This window comes from Pinus tabuliformis, chromosome 6 (genome assembly GCF_031772625.1).
Source record: "Pinus tabuliformis cultivar Carrire ecotype Pingquan chromosome 6, CPIR1, whole genome shotgun sequence".
NCBI classification, from domain to species: Eukaryota; Viridiplantae; Streptophyta; class Pinopsida; order Pinales; family Pinaceae; genus Pinus; species Pinus tabuliformis.
Window position 1 is genome coordinate 1,970,659,391 of NC_142292.1, and position 23,418 is coordinate 1,970,682,808.

General features: G+C 38.0%; 1 protein-coding gene and 1 pseudogene across 1 annotated transcript; one reads left to right on the forward strand and one right to left on the reverse strand.

The window, feature by feature from the left end:
- Positions 1-5,418: 5,418 nt before the first annotated feature.
- On the reverse strand, positions 5,419-5,528 carry LOC149267092 (U6 spliceosomal RNA; annotated as a pseudogene).
- A 3,320-nt stretch (positions 5,529-8,848) lies between these two features.
- Positions 8,849-10,006, forward strand: LOC149267093 (F-box only protein 6-like). Its single transcript, XM_089410186.1, has one exon. It carries the CDS (start codon positions 8,849-8,851, stop codon positions 10,004-10,006), a length of 1,158 nt encoding a protein of 385 aa, XP_089266312.1.
- The last annotated feature ends 13,412 nt before the right edge of the window (positions 10,007-23,418 follow it).

Genomic DNA, 23,418 nt, shown 5'->3' on the forward strand with positions numbered 1-23,418 from the left:
TAACCAAAAGATCTGAGAAGAAAATATAATGTTTGTTCATCCTGAACATTTCCTGCACTAGCACAATCTAACTCTCTGCCTCACAAGCTAGATCAAGCCAACACTTATCCTATTCTACTTCCTGCCAAGCCCCTACTTCCTTGCACAATTCCTAGAGGAATTAGCCCATATTTAATTTGGAAATCCACTCTCCATAACTGCGCAATCCAAACATAAGTCCTTAACTGATTGAATGCACCATCTGTAAAATTCAAAAAATTATACAACTGATAGTACATTGTCCCTAAACTCTAATCTCAACCGGGCCTTAATCTAAACTAACATGTGTGAATTATTTGTGAGTGAATCTTCAGTTAACTGGTGTGGTACTAGTGATGCACTGGTGCAATACTCCACTACTAGATCTCTACTAGTTCCTCCAACAGTTAGAACTAGTTTAAATAACTATAACTCAATTAGACTGAGTTATCTAATTACAACTCCAAAGAACTCAACATGGGCCCCTAAAATTTAGGGATCACTCTACATGACTCTAGATAGACTTCCATCTCGAATTTCCTAAGTCAATTAAGCCAATTTAACTGAATTAACTATTACAAGTTGCTATGAGAATAAAATTTCGATTTAATTCACAATTTAATTCAAGTACAAATTAAATTAGAATTTCTTGTTGCTATTTTTAACACTTCCTCTCAACAAGAAAGGGATTATTAGCTACCCCGATCTTGTCTCTGTGAAACTCAAATTTGCATCTTGACAATGCCTTTGTCAAAATATTTGCATCCTGCTCCTCTTTGGGAATGTACTCCAACAACATAATCCTCCTCTGCACATAATCTCAAAGATGATGATACCGTATATCAATATGCTTGGACCGATCATGAAAACCTAGATTTTCAAAGAGTTTGATACAACTCTAATTGTCACAGTAAATCATAGTTGGGTCCATCTACTGACCAAACTAACCAACAAGAATCTTACTCATCTAGATAACCTCACAAGCTACTTGACTAGCAACCATGTACTCTGCCTCTGCTGAACTGAGCGCAACTGATATTTGTTTCATGTTGTACCAAGAAACGACCACTGACCCAATACTAAAGATCCCTCCTGAATTTCTCTTCCTATCAGATGGACTCCCTGCCCAATCTGCATCGGTGAAGCCTTGAAGCTTCACTCTCTCTATCCGTCTGTACCATAAACCATACTGATTAGTGCATCTGGCGTATCTAACACATACTTGGTTTCCTTCTAATAAAGCTTGGTTGGCTTAACCATCGCTTGAATAAGTTGGTTAACTGCATAGCATATGTCTAGTTGTGTGTTCACTAAATACATGAGTGAACCCACAAGCTGTCTGTAAATAGTAGCTTCCATTACTTCACCAAAAGTAACATCCTCCTTCCTCTAGTTACCTACTAGAGGAGTCTCCATGAATTTACTTCTCTCCATGTGGAACCTTTTCAGTATCTCGTTGGCATACTTTCCCTAAGAGACAAAAAGTTCCTCATCACCTTACCATAATTCCATGCCTAGAAAGTAGTGCATGAGCCCCAAGTCCTTCATTTCGAACTCTCTTGCAAGGTCCTCTTTGCAAGACTTGATCAAATTATCATCACTAGTCATAATCATATTGTCGAAATATAAAACAATAATCAACAATTTACCTTCAACCACAATATGGTAAAGGTTCACATCTGCTTCACTTTTTGTGAAGCCCATGCCAGTGAAGTAGCTATCGATCCTGGTGTACCAAGCATGAGGTGCTTGTTTCAACCCATACAATGCTCACTTGAGTCGACACACATTCGACTCTCAGTCAAAGGTATCAAAACCTTCAGGATACTCAACATACACCTCTTCCTCAATTATGCCATTAAGGAAGGTTGTCTTTAGATCCATATGATGTATCTTCCATCCCATCTGCGCTGACAGTACCAAAATGGATTTGATTGACCAGTACCTTGCAACAGGAGAAAAAGTCTCATCGTAATCAATCCCCTCCACCTGAGAAAATCCTCGGGCCACAAACCTGGCCTTGTGTTTCGCCACACTACCATCCGCTGCTTGCTTTACCATGTAAATCCATCGAGAACTCACCACTGACTTGTCCGCCGGTCTTGGGATCACATCCCAAACACTATTCCTGACAATGGATTCATACTCCTCAACCATGGCATCAACCCAAACTAGTTGTTGCACTTCTTCCTCAAAAGAGGATGGCTTTGTCTCAATACATCATCTCATAAGAGCCATGTATCCAATGTACCTCTCTGGTGACCTCCTCTACCTGTGTTATGATGTGGGTGATGCCACATTCTGTCTCTCATCGTGCAATAACTTGTCAGCCTCTCTAGTGCAATTTATCCATTTATGGAAGGCTCTCCATGAGTAGGTGTCTCCACTCCCTTACCCTCTACAAGTGGCTGCTCCACATCAATCTAAGGTTCCTCCTTAGGAACTCAAAGCTCCTCAACCACATGCACCTGAAGCTCCCTCTCAAGGGAACATCTCATGGCCTTCTCTTCATCAAATTTCACATCCCTGCGAACCATTGTCATCTTGTTGGTCGGTAAGTACACCAGATAGTTGTAAGGCGTATCAGTGTACCCCACAAAAATCTGCAACTTTGTTGTTGGATCAAGCTTATTCCATTCATCTTTGGTTACATGGCAGTATATTGATGAACCAAAAATCCTGAAGTGACCCACATCTGGTTTCTTCCTTGAAAAAGCCTCTTCTGGTGTACTCATCCCAAGAATTCGATGAGGGCTTCTATTCTACAAATAAACAGTTGTGTTTCATGCCTCGACCCACAAGTGTAGTGGTAGGCCCTGATCATGAAACATCACCCGTGGTGCCCCTACTATGCTTCTATTCTTCCTTTCATCCATCACATTCTGTTGTGGGTTATGAGGTGCTATCAACTCTTGCCGAATGCCTTCTACCACACATAAGTTTTTAAAATCATTCGACACATACTCTCCACTGTTATCACTCCTGAGAGATTTAACCTTCCTTCCAATATTTTTCTCGGCCAATGCTTTAAATTCAAAAAACTTTGCAAAAGTATGATCTTTCTTCTACATGAAGAAGATCCAACATATACAAGAAAAATCATCAACAAATATAACATAATACATGTTCTTGGTTGTGGATGTTGTCAAGAACGGACCACACACATCTGAATGGGCCGAGGATCACCTATGCTTGATTGTATTTGTCGTGAAAGGAAGATTTGGTGTATTTTCCTAAAGTACACCCTTTGCATGTGTCAACTGGCTCTAGTGTACATTTGGGAAGACCGGTAGAAATTTTTTGCATGAATTTTAAAGCACCATGACGCAAGCGACCCGACCTCTTGTGCCAAAAATCACATTGTCTCGGCTCTGCACCCTCTCTGCTTTCATCCTCAAGGCAGAATAATCTTCTACTTCCAACTTAAATATATTCTTCACTCAAAACCCTGTCCTCTTTACCTGTCCCATGGCTATGTGATGAAAGAACGTCTTTCCCTTACTAAATATCACAACATAGCCTCTATCCTCCAACATGGCAACAAATACCAAGTTCTTCTTCAAACCAAGAACATACATAACATGTCGCAAAGTGAGGGGAGAACCTGACTCCCTCTGAAAGGTAGTTGTACCAAGCCCGATAGCATTATACCTCCCATCATCACCCATATTGATATGCATTTAGAGATCCTTCTCCTCCAATTTACTGAAGAACTCTTTGTTACCAGTCATTTGGAAAGAAGCTCCACTGTCCAGGTATCGTATACTACCCATCATTGATGACACCATACATGCAATTAGGTTAAAGTCTAGTTCGAATTGTGACGCAAGAGCCTCACCTGCCGCTCCTCCTGAGGGCTTAAAACCCCCAACTATCTATATTGCATTAACCAGAAGGTCTAAGAAGAAAATACAATGCTTGTTTGTCCTGAACAATTCTTGCACTAGCACAATCTAACTCTCTACCTCACAAGCCAGCTCAAGCCAACACTTAGCCAATTCTGTTGCCTGCTAACCCCCTACTTTCTTTTGCAATTCCTATAGTAATTAGCCCATATTTAATTGGAAAATCCACTCTCCATAACTACACAATCCAAACATAGGTCCTCAACTGATTGCATGCACCATCTATAAAATTCAGAAAATTATACAACTGATAGTACATTGTCCCTGAACTCTAATCTCAACCGGGTCTTCATCTAAACTGACATGCATGAATTATTTGTGAGTGAATATTTAGTTAACTGGTGTGGTATTGGTGATGCACTCATGCATTACTCCACTACTAGACCTCTACTAGTTCCTCTAACAATTAGAACTAGTTTAACTGACTATAACTCAGTTAGACTGAGTTATCTAATTACAACTCAAAAGAACTCAACCTAGGCCCCTAAAATTTAGGAATCACTCTACATGACTCCAGATAGACTTCCAACTCAAATTTCCTAATTCAATTAAGTCAGTTTAACTTAATTAACAATTACAAGTTGCTATGAGAATAGAATTTCGATTTAATTCACAATTTAACGCAAGGAAAAATTAAATTGGAATTTATTGTTGTTATTTTTAACAGGTATATCCCTCAGGTGGCAAGCACGAGACATGAAACTAACACGATGTCAATGAAAATCCCAAAGCCTAATGAGCAAAGCGATTGACCAGGAGTAGGAAACAACAATGAGGAGAAGCGGTGAAACCTTGAGTGCCATAGAAACTCAAAACCCACGTAGAGAGGGAAGCAGAACCCCAAGCCCCACATAAACCTGAAACCCACCACAAAAACACCAAACATAGAGAGCATGTAAGGAAATGAAAAAAAATACCAAGTAACAGGTCAAAGGCCACAAGCATCATGGACGTGGAGGTTTGGAACCATGGATCCATAGCAGCTAAGGTTCCAGCTGCCCCACTCCCAAGACCATGCAATTGAGGTTATTTTCAAATTTATATATAGTTTAGAATTATGCTAATTGGGGTGAACTCACAACAAATCATACTCTACTCATGCGTGTATGCCACCTTGTTTCTCTTTTATACCAATTGTGATCCAGGCGTATGCATAGGCCATTTCAGTGTATGACCACATGAAATCAAAGAATTTGTATGAAGTACTAGAAATAAACCCCAACACAACTACAAAAGATAGAAAAAGGGCTTATAGAAGGCTAGCCAGGGAGTTCCATCTTGATCACATGGCTTCTCCTCACGATAAAAATATGAACACCCAAATGTTTTTAAGGATACACAATGTGTATGTCACTTTCTCGAATCCAAATGATTGTGTGAAATATCACTGCTAGTGTTCAGATCCACTGTGGGTGCCCATTACATGGAAAACTTTAGAAATTAACAACAAAAATGCACAAATGTCATACATAGTGCCAATTGTATTCTATGTGCAAAAGAATTGAATCATTTCTTGAATTGTGCATATCATCCTTGCATAGGGGCCATGCTAATATTCTTTGTATGCCATCCTAATTTAAATTTTTATATAATCATAATTTAGATTTATATAATTTATTTATTCATCACTGTAGATTATATATAATAATATATAAATTTTAATATATTTATAGAATTAAGTTAGAAAAGTTAATCATTTGAATTATAATATATAATTAATATTAGTTATTTAATATTTTTATTACATTATGAATGTTAGGTATATATATATATATATATATATATATATATATATATATATATATATATATATATATATATATATAACTTCAAGTCGAATTTTAACATATAGATTCTTATTGTCATTTTTTTTTAATTTCAAGGTTCTCGAATTCAAACATGACCTCAAACAAGGTAGCTTAGCCTATGACGATGATCTCACTTGATTTTGAGGGTATGTTTAAAATGCTTACCCTAGGTGCACCTACCATCCCTTGAGGGATTGGAAGAGATTTCTCCAAAACTTCATAAAGGACATCTAGCCCCACTTAATGATCATTTTGGGCACCAAAGCCAAGATGTTGACCACCTTTTTAGGAGCATTGACCTGCGGATATATTCAACACTAATGATGAATTTCTCCTCTCCCTCCAAAACCTAGGAGCATTTGAGCTGATTTGAAGGTCAAATTGAACTACTGATTGGAGGACATTTTGGGGTAGCTTTGACCACTGTTGACTTTCTAGTTAGCGTTGATTTGACTACTGATTTGGAAGATCTGTTTTGGGATTATATTTGTGCTCTCTCTCTCTCTCTGTTGAACTATTGAAGAATAATAAGAAGATTTGATCAAAGGGTTCCCCACATTGGGGTTTGTCCCTGACATCCACCATATCTTGTGTCCTCTTGTCTTGGCTTGTCTTATGTATATGATTTTATGTTCTATCTGCATTTACTATCAATGTTTATACGTTAATGTGATTTCTACTAGATATAATTGGAATTTGTAATTGGGATGAGAAAGGAAAATTGAAGTAAATTGTCTTAAGCATAGAACATACCATTGTTATCTAAAATTAACAGAAGCCTTCCTTGTGGGATAATATTCATCCAAAGAAAAATAGGGAATAGTTTCTAATGTGACAATGGTGGTTGATCCCATTGTTGCCCTTAACCTAGAGTGCTTAACAAGGTTTTCACACTTAGTTGATAGATTTTGCGGCAACATGGCCCAAAACCATCATCTCAAACCTTTTGAAAACCCACCATTCTATTGTTGGTCTCCTTAAGAAAAGGGCATCCTCAAAGCTATCGTGAATTAATAAGTACCTGGTGCAAGCACTATAATGCTCCATAAGGATAACATCACCCAAAATGGAGTGAGAAATGTATGGGTACAAGTCAAGGAATAGATCCCATAGGAAATAACTTGGACTACGAAGTTCAATAAAGGTAGAGAAAGTAGCAAGTCACAATGAAAATGTCTTAAAATAGAGTAGTACCTTGACCTCAAATCCACATGAATATGGTGTGATCTTTTGAGGCAACCCCTAAAACTTTGTCTAAAAGGGAATTGGTAACACATGGTACACCTTCAAATCCCCTTAAGCCACTGGGATGATGAGTTCCCTCTTTGCAAGCTAAAGTCCAATGTTAAGCTACAATCTTCATCTCTTATGATGTAAGTAGATGTGTAATGTAATGTGCCTTCTTAGCTCTATCTACCAAATACTATACACTAATAATGATTGACTAAAGCCATCAACTTCTTTTTTCATAAACATTTAATTTATTGCATCAAGAGTAACTTTTATAATCTAATATATATGGGATTTGAAAAAAAATCTATAATATTTATAACAATTAATATTAATAATACTATATGTTGCGCACATATACATACAAATCGAAATATCCCTCTTTTCCTAAATACCACAAAGATGTTAGATCTAAGACTTTTGTGATCCATAATGTAGATATAAGTCTCTTGGATTAATCACATTGTTAGGATTTGGTCAACGTTTCGAACCAACTAATGTGGTTCATCCTCATGACAAGGTGAGAAATCCATCGATTAGAAGGAATAAATAGTAAGGATGCATCATTGCCCAAAGTTGGCCTTTAAAAATTAATTGTTCGTAAATTTGTTAATAGGTACTATTTATTCCTTTTGATTGATGGATTTCTCACTTTGTCCTGAGCATGAACCACATTAGTTGCTAACTAAGTATTTTCTTTACCTATTAACTAATTTACCAACAACTAATTTTTAACCGCCAACCCTGGGTGGATTTCTCACCTTGTCCTGAGGATAAACCACATTAGTTGCTCACATTAGTTGGCTCGAAACTTTGACCAAATCCTAACATTGTGATTAATCCAAAAGGCTTATATCTATACCACAAAGATGTTTGTAAGAATTGTACATAATAAGAAAACTTCTATATAAAATGGTAAAAAAGAAAAGAATACCATATTCATAATAAATAGAAACACTTTTAAATAAAGAGAGATATTTGGCATATCCATATCTTTATAAAACTATACTTAGAAGGTAAAGTTCATATTAAATGGTGAAAAAAAACTTGCAACTCAAGGTAGTCAATTCCTCTTATAGGGGTTTGATTGATAAGAAGTGAAAAATGGATATAGAATGATACAATTTAAGCTAAAATGTGAAAAAAGAGACAACAACAACATTTATTTAGTTTATAATTTATAATATATTTAATAATAATTAGAAAAAAATGAAAAATAAAAAATCATTGGTTACAATCCATCTTAAGTTGACAACCATGGGAAGGCCTAAATCATTAGAGCCGTAAATCTTCAAATTTCTGCATTCCAAACCACTTTGATGCGGGAAATCTCAAATCATTAGAAAAATAAACCACTTTGATGCGGGAAATCCCAAATCATTAGAAAAATAAACTAACAAATTTTTACTATTAATATATATCTATATATATATATATATATATATATATTTTCAAAAAACAAACCCTTCACGTTGGATCATTTAATGTTAAAACAAATTTACTAATAAAATAAATTAATTTAAATCCATCTAAAACTTAATATTTTACACTCCAAAAGTTTATATTTTAATATTTTTTTTCCTATTATATTCAATATGGAAAAAATATATTTATACTGCATTTTATTTCTTATCATGATTATAGGTGATTCTATAACATCAGAAATTTAAGATGTATCTGTTATTAGTATAAAGATAAATCTAAGTGTGATTGGTTTGCTAAAGCCCTAGCTTCTACAAATATACACTCTTATTATCCTTTTCCTCCTTTTACTAAAACCCTTGCTAAGTTTTATTAAAACCCTTGCTAAGTTTTTTCTGTACAACTCGCTTCAACGCCTTAGATTCCAATTTTGCCGTCTCTACGAGTGTCGAGCCTTGTTTGAAAATGGCGCAGTCGAAAAAACGCTCAAGAATCTATGCTGATCTGTATGATCATTTAAAAGAAGAAATACTGTCGTGGCTGCCAGTGGAATGTGTGTGCAGATTTCGTAGCGTCTCGAAGCAGTGGAATAATCTCCTGTCATCACACAATTTCATAACAAATGTATGGAGAAAGAAGCCTGCTAACATGAACCCATGGCTCGTTGTGCACCCTGTCAACTCCGATGGTTTGGCATACTGCTTCTTCACACGAACCTGGAAGACGACCTCCTCCATCTTCATTGAAAATGCAAATAATGGAGAAAACCAAATCTTGGGATCAGCCGCAGGCTTGTTCTTGCTAATAACTGCACCATTTTTATTTGTATGCAATCCTCTTACAAGAACTTTGCTAGAACTCCCCTCTATTAAATGCACAACAATTGATGTCGCAGGGATCATGGCAGAGGAGGGCGAAAGCTCTGACACATACAAGGTAGTAGTGGTGGGCATATCAAGTCTTCTGAATGCGCATTTAATAGAAATATATGATTCCAAGGACAAGGCATGGAGAATTGCAATGCAAGTGCCAAAGGAGAATGCCATAACGATGGGTCGGGGGACCGAAATGGTTTTCTGTGGCGGTTTCATGTACTGCTTGATGAGTACTGTTGATTATGATTGGAACGTTCTGGGCTTCAACATCAGAGAGGGGACTTCTTTCTCTACACCTTTGCCAGAGATGGCTAATGGAAAGAAAACTTGCCCCTATCTGGTAGCCTGTGGATCGCGACTTCTGTTGTCAAGGGGCATAGTCAAAGCAGGGGAGCAGCTCCTACAGGAATTGATCATATGGGAGTTTGAGAAGGTGAAGGTGGAGTCCTCATCTTCCTCATCATCAGGGTGGAAGGAAATTACCAGAATGCCTCCACCCTTATGTGAGGGTGTTAACAGGACTATATTTTTTGCTGAATTGCCATTTATGTGTTGCGTAGGAGTTGGGGATCGTGCCTGCTTTGTAAGTAATGAAGATCCTCTAGTGATAGAGGTGGTTGTTTACAATGTTGGTGAAAAGACATGGAGCAGTCTTCCCAGCTGTCATTTAGATGAGGAAACTGGTCGCAAGGTATTGGCAGGCAGTGTTATGGCCTTTGAACCAAGGCCAGACATGAGGGTTCTGTGAAGCCTGGTATGAATTTCTTTTCCTTTTACATCACCACCTTGTAACGTTTTAAACATGATTTCTCTCATATTTAGATCTATATTTTTCTCTGCAAAGTTGCCTTGCTCTGCAATGTTCTTTGATATCAATAGTGATACGAACTTAAAGTTGCCTTGCTCTGCAATGTTCTTTGATATCAATAGTGATACGAACTTGTTTTATTTTGGTAATTAAAAGATGTTCTTAATACTTATTACTGATTTAAAAAATTTATTACAAAACTGGGGTGGCCAGAGCCAATCCCCCTGTTGTGGTTTGGAAGTGGCTTTTAAAGCTTTTATGCATGATATTCTAGCCATCTTTACAATGGCATGATATGAAGTTCTCCCATATATATTTCTGCCCTGTAACAAAATTTGGCCTCCTAATGGTTGGACTGATTTGCTTTCTAGAGATCAGATTGATTTGCTTTCTAGAGATCAGATTGAAGCTGCACTGGATAAACAATAGAACCTGCATTTAAAATCTGAATCTTGGAGAGAACTGGGCACGATGTTAAACCATCCAAGAATGGATGACCCAACCCTTTTGGAAGAACTCTATTGCACACTTACTTGGCACAATGTTAAACTATCCAGAATGGAAAATCCAACCCTTTTGGAAGAACTCCGTTGCAAGCTTGATTTAAAATCCAGAGCCAAATAAAAAAGCGGAAGCCATAGAAGTGCACTGTGTAATATCCACAATGCCATAGTCTAATGAGGCCATGGTTTCACCCAGACAATAATGGAAATTCTAGCATAATTTTGAGAAAATCTTGCAATTTTTTTGGGCAATCTGGGTTACAGTGTCAAAATTTAGGGTTTGGGGTAGCCCAGGGTTTTTGATGTTGCTGAATCTATTTTCACTTTAAAAAAATGATTCCGGCCAGAAATTTTTTGATGTGTTACAACTGTCAAACTTCAAACTTCAGTATTTTGGGTGGCCCGGCATTTTTAATGGTGCTAAATCTATTTCCATCATAAAAAACAAAACTTTCCACTATAAAAAAAACAAAGAGATTCACACATTCAGTTAAATTTTTTGAAAATTTTCATAACAAATTCCAACCAAATTATAACCTCATTAAACCACGTCTATATACAATAATCTACTTGGACTATTCAAAGCTTACTTTTTCTCATCTTGCCATTTCCCAATGCCCCTACAGTATTCCATTATTCTGTCAATTCTCGTTTATGCTTTCTTAACCATGATTGATTTTGATGTGACACTACGAGCTTGATTTTTTTATTTTTTTTACAGAAACAGATACTTTGCATCACTTCCTAAAAAAGCCTTGGCCTATCCTGGAGGCAAAACTTTTTAAAAATTCCAATAGATAGAAGGTGCGGAGCACCTGGTTCAAACCATGATAAATCAGATTTGTTTCAGAAATATCACTGTTGTCTCTAATTTTCTGTGTTTTTGTATAGACAGACAAATTGTTCTCCTAGGAATAAACGAAAAAGCATATATTAACTAACTATATGCTTCACATTGTGCTTCCTTGTGCTGTTTGGCTCTTGACCTCCTTCTCCGGACCTCCTTCTCATGTTCTGCAAGGAGATTTAGATCATTCTTACCGATGATTTATCTAACAATTTCTTGTATTCGCTGCACATGGGCAGCCTGTTGTGCATTCAGTTGCTCCCACAGGAATGCCTTTGGCCATTTCTTGTACTCCTGACGCTTTGTATTGAGAAAAGCCAGATTCATTTTATATATAGGTGACGTACAACATGAAAACCCATTTTTTCAGCGATTAGTTAGTATGTTAATGCTTTACGGAGTTAGTAGGTTATATATTCATAGGTTAGTAGCATCATCATTAATATTTATAGTAGACTATTATGTTTTATTATAATTAATTATGGTTAATTATTAGAATAATAAATGGATTAATGATTAGGACATATTGGTTAGTTGATCAATAATTAGGGACTGATGTAGTTTAAATAAGTCATAATTTTATTTGGAAAATAATAGAAATTCGGACATGATTTTTAGAAAATCTAGCAGAAAACCTTGAATGCTTCTGATGGTGCTAAATCCATTTCTACCATAAAAAAATGATTTAAACACTCACATAGATTTTTGAAAGATTTTTTCTTTCTAGCGAGAAATTCATCATTTGGGTGAAATTGTGGCCTCGCTAGACAATGCCTAAAGGAATTGTGAGTTTGTGGATCAATCATTAAAAAGTGTGTTGGTTAGTAGGTCAATGGTGAGAGTTTTAATATATTAGTGATTGGGTTATTGATTTAAAAGGTAATGGGTTTGGTATTAAGGGGTTCATGGTAATGGTTTGGGCATAGTGGCTTAGTGGTTCATGCTTAAATTTATGGGATTAGTATGCGAGAGACTAAGGGTTTAATGGCTTGGTGGTTAAATATGATGAAGGAATTAGAGAGTTAGCGAGTTTAGAGTTAGGTGTTAGTGGGTTACAATGTACAAGTTAACTATATTGAAAACAACTATTTCCTACACATTGAAATTCCTAAGCTAAAAAATATTAAACATTGACTTGAATACAAGTCTTTCCAACTTCCTTGTAGATGTGGTGTTTTATATCAAATAAATCCATATCCATTATAAAATATCTATCCCATTGTCACATGAACTTGGGCTTCTCACATTATAGATGATTGTAATGGCCTCGAAGGTGACTAGTGAAGGCTTACATGGCTAGATTTGGTCAAGAGAACAAAGATATCTTTAACTAATTTTTCCCGCAAGGGTTTTCCAAGGTAAATTGTGTGTTAATATTGTGTGCGTGATGTATGTGTTTTTGTTCTTATTTCCGGTTAATTATTTCTCTAAGTTATGTAGTTATTTTTAATATGGTATTAGAGCGAGATTAGCTTGGACTCTCTAAAAAGAGTGACCTAAATGGTGAATCAAAGCTTAGTAGACTCGAACTTTGTTACAAGAGTGGTTTGGTATTGGAATCCATCAAAGGAGACAATATGTCATTATTGTTGCATTACATTTTCTATTAGTGTTGTCATGAGGAACAAATCAAACTCGATTTATTCATTGAGGCATAGTTTCGCTAATGGTAGATCCACAAATGTTGGAAAATTAAGGATGATGGTTCCTCTCTTATTCTCATTGGGAGAGGGTGATAGTAATAATTGCTAGAGTTAGAAAATAAATGATTATGTGATTGCTCGCCAAATGCCACAAAAGAAACATGCATCATTACTGATCCAATTAACAAGGTTGCTAAGGTATTGTAACCTTGTCGGATGGGCACACACAAGCCAGGGAACCCCCATCACCTCGGCCCAAGCCCCCAGTCTTTAGACCTAACTACCTCCTAAAAGGTCAAGGGAGGATTCCCAATAGTAACCCCAAGTAACTCCAAGTAAGACCAGTGCCTTAAATGGGGTCGAGAATGAGTGGAGGAGCTAATATATCGGGTTGTTTTGTTATTTTTTTGTATGATGTAGCAGCAAAATATTAAACAACAAATAAATTGACACTAAATGACTGAAAATTGTTGGAAACAATGATAATACTGAGAGGGGGGTGAATCAGTATTAAGGCTAATTTTAAACTTTTTATGCCAATTTTCTTTTCTTATTCAAACTTGGCAACCATTCATATAATCAGCAGCAACATGTAATATGGCAGCAATATCAAATCAACATACAAGCATACACCATGAGCATCATACACATGAGACACAAGGTTTTATGTGGAAACCCTCTTGGGAAAAACCACCAAAGCTTTTTGTTGTTATTGATGTAAAATAAGAAGACCTACTCTATTACATCAATCTGTTTTGTGAACACCAACTCATAGGAAGCATCAACTCCCTTTAATTGTTTGCTAGCACCCACTAGTAGGAAGCACCAAATCCCTCTTTTTGTAGGTCCATTCCATCTTACCGGAAGCACCATGTGAAGCACCAACTTCACAGATTTGTTGCAAGCACCAACTTATGGGAGGCACCAACCCCCAAGCCTTCTCAAGCACCCACTAGAGATGGAAGCACCAACTTCCTGTATGTAGGCTCCAAACCACACTCAAATAAGAACTGAATGTTCTCTGTAATTAGCAACCACTTTGTCTGATCTCAGCTCTGTTCTCTGCTCACTCTTCTCACTCTACAACAGCAAACTGATTTGCTCAAATATATTCACTCATCACAGTCCATGCACCTCTCTATTCTCTGCTCTTCATTAATATACAGTAAGCTCTCGTCCTCTTTTATTCATCAGGCCCTCTCAACCTTACACACCATAGCACTAGTTCACTCAACCTTCTTTCTCTGCACATGCACCTTCGACCTTTCTCACACAGCAACACAACTTCTCTCGGGGTCTCTTACCTCTGCATAGGAACTCTCGATCTTTCTCTACAAAACATGCTCACTTAGCCTCACACAACAACGCACACACACAAAGCTTTTCCACTTAGCTCTCTAGCAACAATGCTGCTTTCCCCACATTTCTCATCTGAGCTCTTGGGTTTTGTTCCTCTGCTGCCCACTAATCGATGTTGCCACTCCTGTCCTGTATTCACACTGCGTGAGTGTACCTCAGCATGACTCTTCCATTCTGTTGTTGCGTCTGACTTGGTCTCTGTCATTGCATTAAGCATGAGAATGGGCACTTGATAGTTTCTCCATACTGAGAATGAATTCTCAATCCACCTACACACTCCAACCAGGCACAGTCCTCTCTATGAACAACTCTCCTATCACCGAGGCTCTCCATGCTTATTCATGGTTTCACACAACTTGGTTGTACTTTGGGATGGCTTCTTTATGGACCATTGTCCTTGTTTCCTTGTCTCAGAGTTTTTTGCAGATCCATCTGACTCCATCAATCAACTCCGCTGATCTACATTTGTTCTTCGGTAGCTGACCCATTCATCTATCTAAGTTATTGAGACGTGCATCAGAGCACAAAGATGGGTTGTCTCACCTCAAGGCAAACCCAACACTCTTTCCTAAAGATCATGGTCCTTGCTACCTTGACCTAGTGATATTTGAAAGTTGTCATCAATCCTGAGACCAACTCCTCTAGTCCTGCATTCAATTTTGCAACTGCCGACCCATATGCCTTTAACTCTCTGTATTGTCTTATCATAGAAATTCCACATCGTTGTGTCATAGTGGTGCAATGTTTTGATACTCCTTAGTGCCTTGGCGCTCATCTCCATTGAGCAATTACTGTCTCATATGACTGGGCCAGTGACCATCAACTTAATGCCATATTAGAGTCCCCTTTGTATCGTAACTTCTGTGAAGTTCTGATTTCATCTTGGCTCCTTCTGCTTAGCCCTCACAACATTTCTCATCATAGGACTAAAATATGTGAGAGGGTCCAATGTAGGCTTTGAGCCCATCTTCTACCTCTACAATGGCTCCAAAATCTCGACATATAGCCTACGACTACCATGGAATTTCATTTGGTCCATCATTATAATCATCATTTTATGGATTCTCTAATAAGCCTGCTACTATGATGATTCTCTACATGAAGCCTACAGAAACCATGGGATTTCTCTTGGGCCATCACTGCAAATCATCTACTACGACAAATATCTATGCTAGTCTGGTTGACCTCAATGCCAACTGTCCAACACATCTCCTAGCATGACTGTTGACATCAATGCTAACACACTTGCAGATATCTTCACTAGGCCACTGGCCATCCAGACAATGTCAATTGTCCAACAATCTCCCCCTTTGGCATTGATGGCAACACTTCATCCTTATCTTCATTTGATGGCCAAACCTCATGCTGCTTCCACACATCTCATTGCATGAGACACCAATGGCCTACTTTCTTCTGCACAGGCCATCACAACTTCTCCACAAATTCTCTCCCCCTTTGACATCAATGGCAAGGGGCTACAAGTTGTCTTTTTCTCCCCATGCAATCACTGGCTGTGAAGACCAAGGTCTAATTATTGAGATGTGCAGTCTGCTTCACAAACATCTCTTCCTGGACTTTCGATGTTGTTGTTCCATAAACTGAGCATATGTGATATGCTCCCCTTGGACATATACTGCATTTGCTTTGAATGCCTCTAGGTTTGGACACCTTATGGTTTCTAGCTGAGTACTCTCTCCACTAACGCATCTTCTATACCAAATTTAAAAAAAAATGATACTAATTAAACTACTCATGGTATTGTTACTGCTGCAAATACCAATTAATGATGATGCATTTATGCTCAAACTTCACTACTACTATTGTCTCTGAGACTATGCTCACTTCATTTTAGCATCTCCACTTCTCCCCTTGAGATCATACTTACACAATAGGGATTGCTTCTCAACTAATACCAATTGCACCAAAGGAAATGATGCAAATTGGATACACTACCAAGCAAACTCTAATACTTTCTTTCAGAAAGAAATATCCATTTGCACACAAGGTTACTCCACATGAACCCAAACTATCAATTGACATAGTGATACCAATTGAGGGTTAGGGGACATGAAAAGCTTTCACCAATTGTGTTTCATGAATAGAAGACTATTATGCATAATCAAACTCACAACTTAAATGAAATAAGGGTATTTCACCCAAGATGCAAACCTTTCATCTGCTCATCAATCTTCCTTTCTGAGGCTACCAATTGTTGCCTATTGCTGCTTATCAAAGAAACTCCCCCCGAGCCAATTCTCTTTGATCTCCTGCATCTTCTTTCTTGCCTCTGCATGGGGACTGATCCTCTGGACCTGACTTGACTGTGAGATTCCTGTCATTCCACACTTCCATTGCAACCCCTCTTCTTCCCACAACATAAGATAGTGTTGTGTACTCTTCATGCTGGTTTCACTCCTCTTTTTCTATGTTGATATATTCAAAATAAACCAATTTATTCTTGTAATTGGCAAGAAATCACAACCATACATTCATCAATCAGATGCACCTTTTTGTTCATTCCTTTTCTCTTCTAGCATCTGACTTATTCGGCCTCCCTTGAGGCCATTCTCTTCCTTCGCTAAAGAGAAACAAAGGATTTACTCCCCTTGAGCAGATCATCCTCCTTCTTCTTCCAGGCCTTCAATGGACGAATCCTAAATAAAATCATTTCTCTCCAACTTCTTCTTTGCACATGTTTGGGCTGCTTCTCGGCTACACATGGATATATGAATCTTCTCCTTCAATTCCACCTTCTTAGACCAAACTATCTTGCTACCATTTCGCTTTGTTTGCAAGATAATGGTAATTTGGTTATTGTTGCTTCCTTTCTTTACCTGAAGCTTGTGTTCATTATAAAAGGTGTCTAGAAAGGGTTTTCTCACAGGAATATGATAATCATCCTTCTTAATTTTTCTCTAATTTTTCTTTAGAGACAAGTTGGCACCTTGATGATTTTTCCTACCATTGTCCAACATGTTCTCTTTACTCAAAGCACTTAAGACATTCTTGACTTCATTTCATCGCATGACCTGGAATGTGTGCTTCGACTTCCCATGCCTACAACAAGCTTCCTTGTGCCCAAATTTGCCACAATTGTAGCATTTGATTTGGCCTAAGAATGGGGTAGAGGAGTTACTCTTCTTGATGATGCTTTTGTCAAAACTCCTATCGCAGCCAACGTGTCTTCTCCTAGATTTTTTGTGAATTCTCATTTTGCTGCTACCCGACACATCTTGTTTCCTTGCATGCCATCTATAGTCTATGGCTTTATATCCAAAATTATTGCAATAAAAGCAATACCCATAAAAAGGCTTCTGTTGGCAGAGGTTACCTTTTCTTTGAAGGCTCTGTCATTGAGAAGGAAGGGTCCTCTGTTGGCTCTTCATGTGTCTTCCATGACAGCTTGCATTGCTTCCATGCACTATTTCTTGCAGCTGCCTAGCCCTCTTTTTCTGCGCTACCGACTGGTGCTTCTTAGCCTTCTATTGTTTCCTTTCCTTCTCTCGTTGCTGCTGCTTTCCATGCTGATACTATTGTCAACAACCTTTGTTTCTTTGTTGTTGTTGGAATATTGAACTCCCTTTACATGGGAAGTTGACCCTTTAGCCTTAACAATATTGGAACTTGGTTTTCCCTTGAAACCCAAACCAACCTTGATGAGAAGGGATCTTCTCTTAACAAGAATCTCATCCAAGGTCTTTGTGCTCCCCTCAAGCTTATGAGATTGAGACAACTCTATCTTTGACTTTTCTAATTCATGTCTCAATGAGACTACCTCATTTTGTAGTCTCCCACAGTAAGCTTCTTTCTCACCCAACTCATTGGTTAACTTTCCATTCATTATGCTAGCATCTTCTTGTTGAGCATTTAAATCAACTAATGTTTTGCTCAACCTTTCATTCTCAAGCTCATAAATTTTCAGTTGCTCCTCTTGCTTGAGATTTGCCTTTGATAGGTCCTTGATCTCCTTTAGAGCAGAGATCATCTTCTTTCTAAAAAAGATCCTTTCATCTAGATCCTTTTCTTTACTATCAGAGGTACTAGCTGAGTTATCACAGAGATCTAAGCCCATCTCTATGTACATGGAGTCTTCCATAGGTCTAAGGGTTATCCCTTCTTCATCACTTTTAGTGATACCCTTATTCTCTCCACAGGATATACTCTCTTCTCCTTCTGAGGATCCCTAATTTGCTATTGCTACTAAAATGGGTCTATCTTCATTAAAACTACTAGATGCATGGCTCTCTCTATCTTCAAGTGATTCACATGAACATCTATATAATGAAGGACCTATTTCTTTACATTTATCACAAAGCAAAAGCATACCTTCTGAGCAGCATGATCTTTCTTTTGAGACTTCTTCATCATCAACAAGAGTGTGATGAGTAGCAACTTCTCCATGTTCTGGTTCATTGCTAGAGCAGTAGGGCTCCTCGACCTCTTCTTGAGCCACATGGCTGTCTCCACCATACAGACATTGCAGTTTGTCCAACACTTCCTTTGCTGACTCACAATGCCTCACTTTATCAACATCCATCTTAGATAGCCCTTTCATGATAATGTTTTGGGCTTCTTCATTATGCTAGCTCTTTTCTCCATTCAATACGGAGAGCCATATATCACCATCCAAGGACATCAAATAGGCCACCATTCTAACCTTCCAAAGTTCATACCAGAGCTCATGGTATAATCTATTTAAAAATGAAACTCCTTATGTTGTTAGCCAAGCTCGATTAGCCATTGTTTCCCTTTGATCTACATTCTAGTGATTAAGCTATTCCTAAAGGAATGTGGCTCTGATACCAATTATTGGAAACAATGATAATACAGAGGGGGTGGGGGGGTAGGTGAATCAATATTAAGACTAATTTTAAAAATTTTATGCCAATTTGCTTTTCTTATTCAAACTTGGCAAGCATCCATATAATTAGCAGCAACGTGTAATATGGCAGCAATATCAAATCAACATACAAACACACACCATGAGCATCATACACATGAGACACAAGGTTTTACGTGGAAACCCTCTCAGGAAAAAAACATCAAAGCTTGTTGTTGTTATTGATGTAAAATAAGAGCACCTACTCTATTACATCAATCTATTTTGTGAGCACCCACTCACAGGAAGCACCAAATTCCTTTGATTGTTTGCTAGCACCAACTCCCTCTTTTTGTAGATCCCCGTCCAGCTTACTAGAAGCACCATGTGAAGCACCAACTTCACGTATTTGTTTCACCAACTTGCAACTCCTTGGATTTATGCAAGCACCAACTTGCAGGAGGCACCAACCCCTAAGCCTTCTCAAGCACCCACTAGAGATGGAAGCACCAACTTACTATATCTAGGCTCCAACTCACACTCAAATAGGAACTGAATGTTCTATCTAATTAGCAACCACTCTGCCTCATCTCAGCTATGTTCTCTTCTCACTTTTCTCACCTGTAGTAGCACAATGATCTTCTCAACATCAGTCACTCATTATAGTCCACACAGTTCTTTGTTCTCTGCTCTTCATCAACATACAATCAGATCTCAACCTATTTTATTCATCAGGCCCTCTCAGCCTTACACACCATAACACTAGTTCACTCGACCTTCTTTCTCTGCACAAGAATCTTCGACCTTTCTCACACAATAGCGCGACTTCTTTTGGGGTCTCTTACCTCTCCATAGGAACTCTTGACCTTTCTCCACAAAACAGGCTCACTTAGCCTCACACAACAATGCACACACACATATCTTTTCCACTTAGCTCTCTAAAAACAATGCTTCTTTCCCCACATTGCTCATCTGAGCTCATGGGTTTTGTTCCTTTGTTGCCCACCAATTGATGCTGACACTCCTATCATGTGTTCACACTGCGGGAGTGTACCTCGACATGGCTCTTCCATTTTGCTATTATGCCTGACTTGGTCTCTTCCACTACATTAACCATGAGAATGGGCACTTGACAGTTTCTCCATACTGAGAATGAATTCTCAGTCCACCTGCACACTCCAACCAGGCACAATCCTCTTTGTGAACAACTCTCCTATCACCGAGGCTCTCCATGCTTATTCATGGTTTTTCACAACTTGGTTGTACTTTGGGATGGCTTCTTTATGGACCATTGTCCTTGTTTCCTTGTGTCAGAGTTTTCTACAGATCCATCTAACTTTGTTGGGTCCCTATAATACTAGTGATTACCCCATTACTATTGTAGTTATACCCCTTATTTATATTGTTGTGCCCCTATTACCCCCATATTTTTATTTCTGTGCCCCATAGAATCCCTCTATTATTATTTTTGTGGCTTTATATTATTATTGTTAGGTCGGCTGGATGATATTGTGACTCCTTAGACTCCTATATATAGAAAGGAGGTTTTGTCATTTGTATCATCCAAGAATTGTTCATTTATGTAATGTAAAGGAGGTTTCCCCCTCGAAGAGGCTGAATTCTAAGGCGTTGATCTTTCTTTTCTATCTTTTCTTGAGCTGGTTTCATAACATTTGGTATCAGAGCTTTGGATTCTAGGGTTTCGCTGCTCCAAACAGGTCATCGTGGAATTTTCGCTATAACTTTTTTTATCTGACGTTTCAAAAGTCGCAAAAAAAACCCATTTGAGAAGAAATTGCGCTGAACCTTGGGTCCGAATTTCAGAGCGTTTCGCACGATATTTGCGGAGATATGATCTGAGGAAGTTGGCCTTTTTGCAGACTCCTGAATTACATTCAAAACAGGTGACCTGGGGAAAATCGTCATAACTTTCTCTCTGGGGATCGGATTGAAGTTTCGTAAGAAGGTACAGAAAGAGGACGGACTGTAGTTTCTTTTGGATGTTTTTCAGATCCAAAGGTTGAAACAGTGACTCGTGGCACGTCGTACAAGTTCGCTCTACTGAACTAGTCTATAATCAAGTCACTGTGGGAGATTTCGCATAACTCTTCCTTGGAGAATCCAATTTGGGTCAGACTTGTGGCATTGGAAAGAGGACACAGAGGGATACTACAGGTCACAAATTTAGAACTAGATGATTAGAAAGTACAGAGATACATCAGAGGCAATATCGAGCTCCTACAAAGTGAAAAAAGGTGTGTATATTTTCTTTAATTTTTGCTTAAGCTTGGTTTGAAAATTTATTTTGAAGGAATTCAAAGGGCATATTAGAAAATTATTATCGGTAACTGATGCCCCGAGGAAAGAAAATGCAAACACCTAGTAAGGAACCTGAAAGCTCTAGCATGACTCATGAAGAAGAAGAAGAAATGCTATATGATATATCAAAATTACAAGAACAAGTGCAACGAGTGTCACTTGCACAGAAAGCAACAAAATCTAAAATGGATGGTTTAAGGAAAGATGTAGAAGCTAAGATGGACGGTTTAAAGAAAGGTGTAGAAGCTAAGATGGATGGCATGGAAGCTAAGGTGAATGGCATGGACGCTAAAATTGATGGCATGGATGATAAGATGGAAGAATTGAAGATAAATATGAATAAGTTGCTACAAGAAATGGTCACTAAGGGTGAAAGAGTACTAAAGGAAACTCATGATGAGAACAAAAGAAATGTTAATCATGATTCCATAGACTCTAATGTTGGATCGAAGACTCACCATGTTCCAAAAATCGATATGAGGAAGTTTGATGGCAAGGATCCCGCCACATGGATATTACAGATGGAGCAATTCTTCGATCTCAATAATGTGCAAAACACACAAAAGGTACGTATGGCAACTTTATATTTGGAACCAAATCAGTTTGTATGGTATCAATGGCTTTGTTCTCGTAAACAATTTATCACTTGGGCAATTTTTACGGAAGAATTGATAGCACATTATGAGGATACAAAAAGCAACACTTTTTTTAGCCAATTGATAAGTCTCAAACAAAAGGGTTCAATAATGGAGCACATTGAGGAGTTCCAAAAATTGAACATAAGGGTAAAAGATATTCCAGAGGAGCATAGGATTGATGTGTTCATAGGGTCTTTAAAGGATAATATCCAACATGATGTGCGCCTTTGGGAACCTGATTCATTAGAGAAGGCATTCAGGTTAGCAAGAAAAATGGAAAGCAAAATTATGGCAACTAGGAAGCATACCATTCACAACTATAAAGACGGAAGTGTTGTTGCCCATAGTCTTCCACAACCTACAAGGTTGACACCACAACAATTGGAAGAAAAAAGAGCAAAAGGGCTTTGTTACAATTGTGATAGCAAATACACAAAAGGTCATAAGTGTGCTGAGAAGAAATTATTCTACATAGATTGTGAAGAGGAAGAAGAAAAGGAGCAAGAAAGGTCAAAAGAAGAGGATATATTCCAGGAACAAAGCCTAGATGAAGAACAAATAAATCCGACCATATCTTGTAATGCATTGGCGGGAATTACCACTCCTCAAACCATCAAGATAGAAGGACAAATCAAGAAGAAAAAGGTAATAGTGTTGATTGATTCAGGAAGCACCCACAATTTTATTCATTGTAGGGTAGCAAAAGAATTGAATTGCTTCCTATATCCAGCACCAGAGTGTCAAGTGATGATTGCAAATGGAGGAACAATAAATTGTTCTGGAAAGTGCCATAATATCAAGCTATCCATGGGAGAATATGTATTGACTAGCCCAATGCTTTCCATTCCAATGGGAGGTGCTGATGTTGTACTAGGAGTCCAATGGCTACAATCCTTGGGTACAATAGCTTTTAATTTTCAAGAACTTTTCATGAAATTTTCTGTGGAAGGAAAGGAAGTTGAATTAAGGGGTATTGCAGGGAAACCAGGAAAGATAATCAGCTCTAATGGCATGACAAAGCTTCTAAAAAAGGAGCAAAGAGGTGTAATTGCACAATTATGTTCGCTAGATGTTTCCACATTGGAATCATCTATTTCTCCAGATCTCCAAAAAGTCCTGGACAATCATTCCAAGGTATTTGAGACTCCCAAAGGTCTCCCACCTATGCGTGATCATGATCATGCTATTCATCTGATTCCAGGAAGTGTTCCTCCAAACATCAGG